At 30.2% G+C, this 11,351-nt stretch overlaps 1 protein-coding gene across 3 annotated transcripts; it reads right to left on the bottom strand.

The window, feature by feature from the left end:
- Positions 1 to 231: 231 nt before the first annotated feature.
- LOC110619750 (receptor protein kinase-like protein At4g34220) lies at positions 232 to 4,322 on the bottom strand. Of its 3 annotated transcripts, XM_021763297.2 has the most exons (4): positions 4,004 to 4,322; positions 3,449 to 3,883; positions 2,270 to 3,376; positions 232 to 1,094 (listed from the first exon to the last, which is right to left on the bottom strand). In XM_021763297.2, the coding sequence occupies exons 2-4, from the start codon at positions 3,771 to 3,773 to the stop codon at positions 448 to 450; spliced, it is 2,079 nt and encodes a 692-aa protein (XP_021618989.1). In that variant the 5' UTR covers positions 3,774 to 3,883; positions 4,004 to 4,322; the 3' UTR covers positions 232 to 447. The 3 variants fall into 3 exon arrangements, with proteins under 3 accessions (XP_021618989.1, XP_021618988.1, XP_021618987.1); XM_021763296.2 differs by having other exon boundaries at positions 3,449 to 4,322; XM_021763295.2 differs by having other exon boundaries at positions 2,270 to 4,322.
- Between the last annotated feature and the right edge of the window lie 7,029 nt (positions 4,323 to 11,351).

Raw genomic sequence — 11,351 nt, 5'->3', positions numbered from 1 at the left:
AATAAAAAAAAATATCAACCAACATTTCCTTTGATCAATGGAAATTGTTATAAATTCCTTACCAAAATACAAAATGCTTGCTTGATGATAAACCATACATGCCACACTTGATTAGCATGCAAGAAGTCCTTTAAAGCATGTATACTTGATTATTATTTGCAGCAAGCCTAGAAATATCCTTTAACACATTGAATCCTGGAATGGTATTTTACTTCAAATATGAAAGTAAGATTATGAGAGTTATTCGTGTGATATTTTATATATATTCTATAAAAACTAATTAGATGAAGGTTGATTAATAAATCAAATTCAACCAGGGATTTAGCATGCACAATCTCATGTAAGATATCCACATTCCTCTCTTTGCTAATGCACCATTTCAATTCCAAAAAAGATGCAACCAAGCTCTACCCTTTAATCCAACAGTGATATCCAAAACATTGCATTCTAAGGGATCTTCTCTAAAACTTGAACTGCTTCTCTCATGGTTGGTCTCTTTTGTGGGGCAAAACTAGCACAACTAAATCCTAGCTTTAAGCATGATAATACGGCATCCTCCTTGGCCTCCACGTCAGCCCGGATTGCCACGTCAACCAACCTCAAAACTTGGTTCTTTTTCTCTGCTATTAAAATGGCACTCCATTGGCACAATTCTCGCTCTAAAAGTACTCTACCAATGAGAAGTTCAAGCAAAATAACACCAAATGAATACACATCCCATTTATGGTTTGGCTTTATGTTTCTAAAGGACTCGGGAGCTTGATATGGCATTGTACTACTAGTTGTGGAGTTAGGGGTTGCATAGGGGCTGGAGGTTATAGTGAGGTCTTGTGAGGTGGAGATGGATTTTTGGCTATCCAAATTACGACCGGAGTTGCTAGCTTTGCAGCTATTGTTGTTATTGGAGACCAACCTGACTAGCCCAAAATCGGAGATTATAGGATCCATGTCGGAGTTTAAAAGGATGTTTGTTGGTTTAATATTGCCATGCACGTATTTCTTGTCATGAATGAAGGCTAGTCCTCGAGCTAGCCCTCTTGCTATCTTGAATCGGACTCCAAGAGGTAGATGAAATGGTGATGAACCATGTTTTCCTGGAATTCACAAAGGAAAAAATAATCATGTTAATCTCTCTATTATTAAAAGAATTAGTTGCTTACTCCTTTTTCTTCTGAATTGTAGAGAAACTAAATAGTTATAGTGGTTTTGAAAGATATAGAGTAATTGATTAAAAGTTAAAATGGAAGGGAATTAAAGGGGAAAAAAGGTGCATGGAGACAAATGAGAGACCAAAAATCACAAGCAAAGTAAGAATTGTAAGGCAGACAGGGAGATGTGTATGTGGGCTAGCTATGGAGTAGAAAAAGGCAGAGAGCTGCTCAGCTAGTAGCTGTTTTTCTACGAATGTGACACTTGATTTTGGCGCATTATGCGTTTTCTTCTGTTATTGGCTTGCCCTTACCCTGCCCACTTTTCCAAAATTAAAATTAAATTATTACAATCTCACTCCACGAGACACCTATCATCAGTGACAAGTTTAATTTATGTTTATGATGGAATTACAAATATAAACAATTAATTCACATTAAAATTATCTCTATTAATTAAATAAAATCTATCTTCTGTATGTTTAAAAATATTTTCTTTTTAACTTGTATAACTTATATTTGAATTTCAAATCTTAGAATTTTAAACACAATTTTAGAATCGAGAAGTTAAAATTTATTGATTAAATAATTTATTTTTTTTTACATATTAATTAATAAAATATTCTTATTAAATATTTATTCTATTTAAAAAAATAAAAAAATTTTATCTCACTTATAAAAAAATGTCTTATTTTTAAGACTCGTCATAATAAATTACATATATACATAAAATTTCTCATCAAGTATAATTACTTGTGTGTTATAAATATTCTATAATTTTTTAAATTCAAAAATAGTTACATGTATAGTCTATTTAATTTTCACCTTAGAATTTCCCCCAAAATCATTTGGTCCCACCCTGAAAATCTAAGGGCGGATGAGGAGCGTTTTCTATTTTTTTTAAAAAAAGTAATGAATTTAAATCATAATTTTTAAACCCTTAATTATTTAAAATAAACATTGTAATTTTGCAATGTGTGCCTGTGTTTTTTTTTTTTTTTTAAATGCAAGTAATAGGCATGAGAAACAGAATGCGCATCTTAGCAAAAACAGTGAGGAACTTGCTAACGCGCACCATAACGACGGACACAGAGGAAGAGGAAGAGGAAGATGGAACTCACTGTAACTGGAGCTTGCAAGGCTGCCATTGGAGACATAGTCATAGATGATAAGCTTCTCATTGTCTCCCCAGTGAATCCCGCGAACCCTAACCAAATTGGGATGCCGTAACTTGGCAATGAGCCTCACTTGATTCTCAAAGTCTCGGAACCTCGCCACACCACATTCTCCTATCCTTCTCACCGCAAACGTAGTACCATCTCCGAGCACTGCCTTGTACACTATGGTTGCTCCGCTAGCTCCTAATGTGTATGCTGTTGCTTTTAGCAGTGTTTCCATGTCCAGTTCAGTCTCCCCGTCCACCATCACAAGCTTTCCTCCTTTCTGCCGGTGCTGGTTCATGTTGATAACTTCATTCTGGTTACCGCCGTCGTGGTCGCTATCTGAAGTTGTTTCTTCTTCTGATGTTTCTTCTGCTTTGATATTTAGACATGACCACGTTGTGGGTTTTCTTGTTTCCACCGGCTGATCAAGTTCTGATATTATGGTTTCTGACGGGAGTTTATGCTTGCTCTTTGGTTGGGGTTGGTCGTTTTGGTCGATATTCTTCTTCTTCTTCTTCTTTTTCAGATGGTATGCATAAAGAATGGTTATCGCGAGAACACTTATGCCGGCTAAATCTGCCGCCGCGATAGCGACTATGGTGGTTGGTTTCAGACCGTTTTGGGTTTGATTTTGTTTAGTGGTATTTTGGTTTCCTGCAGACGAGTTTGCCACTGGGGTTGATTCTAGTGGTTTGGGTATGACTGCAATAGCTGGTGAAATGGCTGAAATATTTGGTGGAGTGGAGAGAGTTGAAGGAATTGAGCAAAGATTCTTCAATGGTTTGCCACAAAGATCCACATTTCCTCTGAAAGATTCTGTTTTTTGATTAAGCAAAGATACAGATCCTGGGATTGCTCCGGTTAAGTTGTTGAATGAGAGATCAATGCTTGCATTCTGAGGAATTTTCTCTGCAAATGGCTGTGAAATTTGCCCAGATAGCTTGTTGTAAGAGAGATTCAAGTAATGCAAATTACTTCCACCAAAATCAAGAGGTAATGATCCATTCAGCAGATTAGAAGACAGATCTAACACTTCAACAGAATTAAACCCACTTGGAACATAACCTGAAAAGTAATTACTTCTTAAAGAAAGAACTGTAAGATTTTGCAGACTAGTCAAATTCTTAGGCAGTTTACCAGCCAACACATTATCAGAAAGATTCAAGAACTGCAAACTCCTCATTCCACCAACAGACTCAGGCAACACACCAGAGATCTCATTGCCTGAAAGAGAAATCACTTGCAGTTCAGTGTTATTAAAAAAGGAAATAGGCAGTGAACCATTCAAGAAATTGTTGGAAAGATCAAGACGCCTGAGGTGTTGAATTAAGCCCAGGTCTGGTGGAATTGAACCCAGAAGCTGACTGTCGGGGAGAGTCAAGCTAGTGACCCTGAACTTATCTGGTGTAACTGGTAGGCCTAATTCTGTGCAGCTCACTCCTTTCCATGAGCATGGTGTCATATCATCATAGTTCCAGCTTTCAAGCACTGATAATGGGTCACTGAGGATAGAGTCTTTGAATGAAAGCAGAAGGATCCCATCTGTGTTGAGAGCCAATGCAGGATCTAGAACTTGAACAAGAACAAAAACAAAAACAAAAGCAAATGTAACGAAACGTAAGCTGATTCCATTGGAATTCATGGTTTCTTGAACCAACGAAACAAGCTAGCAAGAACTACCCTTTTACATACTCAAAGAAAGAGATGGACTGGAGAGAGAGAGGGTGGGATCAACGGCAGCCGAAGTTCTTCCGGCGACCAAATCGATAAGAAAAGCAAAAACATTAGGACAGAGGAATCGTCGTTGAATGTGGATAATGTGTTAATGATGTAATGGACACTGCAGGTGATGGCTCGGAAGATGTGAAAGAGGGTAGTAGAAAAAGGAAAAGTTGCAGAGAATGAGATTAGGCAGATAGAGCAACCATTCGTTTGCATGTGGATGAATTTATGGACGAAAAGGAAGCTTAACTGAAGATAGGGAGAGTTGATGAAAATGAACTTATTGGAGTATTTGCTGCCACTATAGTAGATTATGTATTTATTTTTATATTTTATTGATTTTTATTTTTTGCCAAAGATTTTTTATTAAATTAGGGAATCTTGTGTCTGCTGCTAGAAGACACCCTAGTGAGTTGGAGCCCATAAGATTGCAGGGCTACTGAAGTGAAATATTGACTTTGTTTACCGCATCCATCAATTTGCGGTGGTTTTCAATTGTTACTGTGGGTAAAGTTGAGTTTCCAAATTGCAAATGCTGCTTTTTTCATAATGGCTTACTATTTTTGTTTCTTTCTCTATATGCAAATCTTGTTTCCTACTTTCTTTTTTTGTTCTTTATCAGCCGTCCTTTAAAAAACTATTATTTAATTAGTATGGAATGAAAAATTTTATTAACTTAAAAAATATATATATTAAAATTTTATTTTTTTAAAAAAACTATTAATTAAATATTTACTGTTTAAACTCATATTAATTTTAAAATATATTAAAATATTTTTAAAACTTTAAAAAATTAACTAAATAATCTTGAACATTTTAATTTTTTTTTAATAATTAACAGTTAAATTAATGAAAGAATTAAAATAAAAAGTATGGTATCTAAGAAGAAGAATCTTAGAAGTGAATTTTAGTCAATATAGTATAATCCATAGAAAAAAAAAGAAATACTTCAATTTAGGGTGGAGAAGCCTTTTAGCCATACAATTGAAGACACTCTTTGTAATATATAATATAAACATAATGAATTTTTAGAGTAGAATTAAATGGACTAACTAGTATATTTTGTATAAATAATTTGTGATAAGAGGCAATTTTAGATATAATTGAATTGATGGGTAAATAAAATTAAATTTATATTTAAATAATTTTATTAAGAATAATAATAAAATAAATAAATATATTTATTAAAATTTAATAAATATAAGTATTAAAATATTGTAAAAATTGGAATTAGCCCCTCTAAGGTGGATAATTTTAAGAATTTAGATGGTGAATTTGAGAAATTTCTTAATCAATAAATATATGGTAAAGCATGAAGTTGAAAGTAATGAGGGACAGCAAACAAAGTTAGAGATGTGAGTGAAACTTGAAGAATTAAACAATAAATGGAGAAGTCAATAGTGATTAAAAATTTTAACCCTCTAATTCATTTTGTCGTAGTTGATTGTCCACGTGTTCAAACACTCAGGTAATAATATAAAAAGTTTTTTATTTTCAGCAATTGTCAATATATTGACGAAGAATTATTTGTGAGTAATAATTTGATAACATGATTATTCTGTTGATAATAAATTTTTAACGGCAAATCAAATTTAGTAACGAATATATTGCAATTTAAAATTCTTTTATACAAATATTTAAATTTGACAATGTAGATATTGCGCAAGTAAATTAAAACCTAACCATTTTGAGATTGTGTCACCCATTAAAATTTGGGAATATAAATGTTTGTTGGCAGTTTAAAATTAACAACTTTAAGTAATGTGTTAAAAAATCATTTTCATAACGTAATAATTAAATTAGTACTTTTTCTGTTTTATAATTTTTATCTATTTCATTTTTTTTATATATGTTATTAATTTTTTAATTATATTTATTTTAAATATATTAAATATTAAGAAATATTTTTAAAAAAATTTTAAAAAATAAAATTAAATAAATTATAATAATCAATTTATATATTATTATAAATTAAAAAAATAGACAATAATTTTAAAATAATTAAAAATATATATATAAATTATAAAATAGAGGGAGTAATATTTTCACTATTTAGTATAAAAGTAAACATTTAAAGGAAATGGCTTTCTTTAATTTAATTTTATTAATTTCATCTTCGCTCATATTAATAATCAAAGGCAAAATATATAATTACAGTTTTGAACTTTATTAGAAAAGTTCAGTGATCTTTTAAATTTTGAAAATATTCAATGAAACATTTAAATTATTTAAAAATAAAATTAAGATGACTTTGCAATCTCAAATAAATAAATAGTGTGAACCTTTTATATTACTTTTAGATCATTTTGAATAAAAAAAATATTTTTTTTAATCTAAAAAATATAGAGTGAGTTTTAATTTCAAAATGTATAGGTTGTATATGATTATTATTATGTTATTAATTGTCTATGATTAAATTAAATAATAATTTGAGCCTTGTGATACATGCCAATGTATTTATAATTTATGTTGTCTTATACTAAGATTGCAAAATTATTTTAATTATATTTTTAAACAGTTAAATATATTACACAACATTTTCAAAATTTAAAATGTTACATGAATTTTATGATAAAATTCACAAGTATAATTAAATATTTGACTAGTAAATAGAAACATGGTGTGTTCTTTTTAATAATAGTTTTTAATTTTTTGACATTTTAAAATTTGAGAATGAGTTTATCGTAAATAAAAGTAACATGTTGAAGTTAAAAAATAAACTATTGATAAATATTTAAATGTTTATTTAAGTTCTTAATAAATCTTTTATCCATCGGAGGCTTTAAATAAACAGTTAATTACTCTTTGTTATTTCTTTCGATCGACTAAAAAATTTTTAAAAAATTTAAATAAATATTTGAATATTTATCAGAAGTTAAAACCATCTTTATAAAAAAAATGCCTAAAATATAGAGTCTAAAGTGCAAAAGATCAAAATTAATAATTATAATAAGCTTGTCATTGCATATAACACATGTATTTAAATATTTCTTATAACAAAATAGATATACAAATGTAATATAGAACCAAAATAGAATATTTTATTCTATGTATATATATATATATATATATGATAACTAGCCTGCTCAAAATTAAAAAAACTAATTAATCCATATTTGTTTGTTACTTAGGAAATGAACCTGAACAAGGATAGGGTTAGTTTTAATGTTCATACTGTTTCTCTAAATATCAATCAATAGCCTAAATCATCCTACCTTGTACACATTTTCAAATGGACGTACGTCCTATAAGCTCTAATTAATCCAATAAATTAATCTCTTTCTTCGGTAACTAATTAATTTCTTTAATACTTTAAAAAAAATATATATTTGATGTAGTACATGGCATACATATACATTGTGTAAAACAATTTCTAATTCTTTATTTAAATAGATACACATTATATTGTCTTGTTCAAGTTTGCCAATAACATATATTGGATCAAAACTATTTTTCTTTTCTACAAAATCTGTCATGTTAAATAATATTTTATATGTTCCTAATTCTTGAGATAATTTTATTTTTGTTGCTCAAATGTTTATTTATAATCAAGTATTAATTGAATTATTTTTTGATTGTTTTGTTGTTAACGACCTTCAAACGGAAGAGATAATCACAAAGGGAGTGCTTAAGAATCTTCTCTATCTACTGCTATCGCATCCGACTGCTCGGTTTAGTGTTCTTGCGTCTTTCGGTTTTTAGCATCAGCGTCTTGGGCATCCAGCATCGAAAGTTTTCAATTTCGTCGTGTCTAAATTTAAATTACTTTTATCGTCTACTGCAACTTCAGTTTGTGATTATTGTCGTTATGATAAGAGTCATTGTTTAGCGTTTGGTCAGTCTTTCTTGTGTAGTAGTCGTCCTTTAGAATTTTGTATTCCAATTTATAGGGCCCTGCACCTCTGAAATTTATAGATGATTACAAATATTATTTCATTCTTGTTGATCACTTTACTAAGTATGTTTGGTTTTATCTGCTTAAAGCAAAATCTGATTTTTTTTCAATTTTCCTTATATTTCAAAAACTAGTTGAGAACATGTTCCAACATAAAATAGTTTTTGTTTATACTGATGGAGTAATGAATTTCAAGCACTCGAAAAGTTTTTTCAATTTTATAGAATTACTCACTTACAAACACCGCCTCATACTTCTCAACATAATGGTGCAGCTGAAAGGCGACTTCATCATATAGTTGAAACAGGTTTAACACTTTTTCATTATGCATCGTTATCACCATTGTATTGGTCTTACGCGTTTAGGACGGTTGTTTATCTTATAAATCGCCTTCCTATGCCCATTCTCAATTTTTCCTCTCCCTACTTGAAATTGTTTAAAAAGACACCAAATTACTCTAATCTTCATGCATTTGGGTGTCTTGTCTTCGCCTTTATGCCAAAAATAAATTTGATGCCAAATCTGTTCCCAATTTATTTTTAGGTTATGCTAATCATCAAAGTGTCCATTTGTGTTATGATTATGTTTTTGGCAGGTTATATGTCTCTCGCCCTGTGGTGTATTGAGGATAAATTTTTAGGTTCCACAAAATTTCTTGATGTGTCTAGTCCATCTAGCTATATGTGGTATACTTATGGTTCTATCTCCACCAATTTTCATAATCTCATAGTTCTGGAAGGCTTAGACCATGTCAATAATAAATCACAAACTGTTTATGCCATTCCATACTCTCCATCATCTTCATCACGTCCATTCCATATTCAAAACTCTTTTGTAGATGCATCTGAACCTTCTGCTTCTTTGTCGGGTTCTATTTTCGAAAGCCACGAGTCTTCGTCTCGTTCATCTATTGTTCTAGTGTCTTTCTAGTCCAGCAGGTTTAGTTCCTTCGACTAATTCCATTGCTAGTACAGGTTCTATACTTAATTCCCCTGCGTCAATTCCAGTTCACACTCATCCAATGCGAACAAGGTCCCAAAATAACATCTTTAAACCTAAACATATAAATTAGGTCACTAAGTATCCTCTTGAATCTTTTGATCCAACTTGTATTTCGCAGGCTATGAAAGCACTAGAATGGAGGGTGGTTATGTCGATTGAATACAATGCCTTAATTAAAAATGGCACTTGGATTCTGATTCCATCAACTTCGGATCAAAACGTGGTAGGATGTAAATGGATCTTCCATACTAAACGAAAAGCCGATGGATCGATTGATAAATATAAGACATGTTTGGTTGTGAAGGGGTATAGTCAAAGGCCCGAGGTTGATTTCGACAACAATTTTAGTCCAGTTCTGAAAGCAGTTAAAATTTGTGTGGTGCTAACACTTGCAGTTACTAATAAATGGCCAATTTTACAGTTGGATATGAATAATGCGTTTCTACATGGTCCTTTATAGGGAAATGTCTATATGCAGCCATCTAGATTTATCGATAAATCCAAACTAGATTTTGTTTGCAAATTGGTTAAAGTTTTATATGGTTTTCATCAAGCCCCACATGCATGGTATCAAGCACTCTAGAGTTGTGCTTTGTCATATGATTTTACTCAAGTCAACAGTGATCATTCATTGTTTATTTATCGGCAGGGATCTTTGACTTGTTATTTTTTGGCGAATGTTGACGATCTTATTCTTACAGGCAATAATCAATAGTTTATTAATAATTTTTGTTGGTGTTCTTTCCAGACAATTTTTATTGAAATATCTGCAGCCTTTACATTTGTTCCTCGGCATAGATGTTTATAAGATATCAAATGGACTTTTTCTGTCTCAACATCATTATGTTCGAAAGCTTCTGAAAAATATTAGAATGGATAGCACCAAACCTGTCACTACACCATTTACTTTAAAAGGGATGCTTGTTAAATTATCACCTTCAGTTTCTTCTCTTGACAAGACTGAGTATAGACAAATTGTTGGAGCTCTTCAATATCTTACTTGGACACGTCTTGACATTAGCTTTACGGTTGGAAAGCTTTCTCAATTCATGCACCGTCCCACTCAAGCTTCTTGGGATGCATTAAATAGATTATTGCGCTATCTTAAGTCAACGATTGATCATGGACTCAATATATCTCCACAATCACTCTTGACATTTCATGAATTCTCTTATGCGAATTGGGCAGAAGATCTAAATGATTGCACTTCTACATCTGGGTATATAGTTTAACTTGATTTTGTACCTATTTTTTGGTCTTCTCGTAAGCAGAAGACTATTGCACGGTCATCCACTAAGGCAGAATATAAAGTTATGGCATCTACAATATCCAAAGTCATGTGAGTAAAATTTCTCTTAATTGACTTAGGTGTTTCCATCCAAAATTCAGTTCCATCAATCTATTGTGATAATTTATCTACCATCTATACTTGTCAAAATCCCATCTTTTATTCTAAAATGAAGCATATTGAAATTAATGTGCACTTTATTTGAAATTTAGTTCAAAAGAGACACATTAAAGTTGTTCATGTTTCAGCAAAGAATCAACTAGCAGATTTCTTAACGAAGCCATTGTTAAGGGCTATGTTCATTCAAAATTGTACCAAGATTGATGTTCATAATGGATCTCAATCTTGCAGGAGCGTGTTAAGCAACCGGTTAAGGGATAGATTTTATTTTATTTTTAGTTCAAGTGTCCCGATTATATAAAACTAATTTTGTATTTCATTTGTTTAATAGATAGAGTTGGAGGTTATCTTAATGTACCTGTATATGTATAGTAAAAGTTAAATACAAAACATGATTCTTTTCTTTTCTTCAATTCAACTTCTATTGTATTTCTATACTTATTTTTTTTTATAGGAGACAGAGTAAAATAAAATTTTATAAAGTAAGATTTTTCATAGATTTTAAGTCTTAATCATTTTTATCTATAATATATATAAATATTTAATCATTTTTATCTATAATATATATAAATATTTAAAATGAAAGGGAAAATTTTCAAAATAACTTAAATATCTTTATAATTTTATTAATGAATTCAAGATAATACCAAAAAAATATTTTAATTTAATTTAAATTTTGTTATATAAAAATAATTTTAGAATTAACTTAATTTTAAAATTCTTAATTTTATTTGTATTTAAATTCTATTTTTACTATAAGTTTAAATAAATTATATAACAGAATAAATTTGAAAATTATTTAGAATTATTAATTTTATAAGATGAAATTAATTTATTAAAATAAGAAATTAAAATAGAAAAAACTCACCTAGAAAAAACTAGGTGATTTAGAAATAAAAGAATGTTGTTGGACTTTAATATTCAATTTAATTAATATAGACATTAAATTTTTAATATTAATATTTAATTTAAAATTTAACTAAATCTAAACTATAATATTCCATTTATACATG

The sequence above is a fragment of the Manihot esculenta genome, chromosome 7 (genome assembly GCF_001659605.2).
Source record: "Manihot esculenta cultivar AM560-2 chromosome 7, M.esculenta_v8, whole genome shotgun sequence".
NCBI lineage: Eukaryota > Viridiplantae > Streptophyta > Magnoliopsida > Malpighiales > Euphorbiaceae > Manihot > Manihot esculenta.
Note: the sequence above shows the minus strand (reverse complement) of the source record. Positions and strands in the feature narration are given on the sequence as shown.

Excerpts from the sequence above, each read along its gene's own strand:
- LOC110619750 (XM_021763295.2), bottom strand. The coding sequence starts at position 3,953 with ATGAATTCCAATGGAATCAGCTTACGTTTCGTTACATTTGCTTTTGTT. Across the intron at positions 1,095-2,269 it reads CCTTGCAAGCTCCAGTTACA|GAAAACATGGTTCATCACCA; the intron begins GTGAGTTCCATC and ends TGTGAATTCCAG.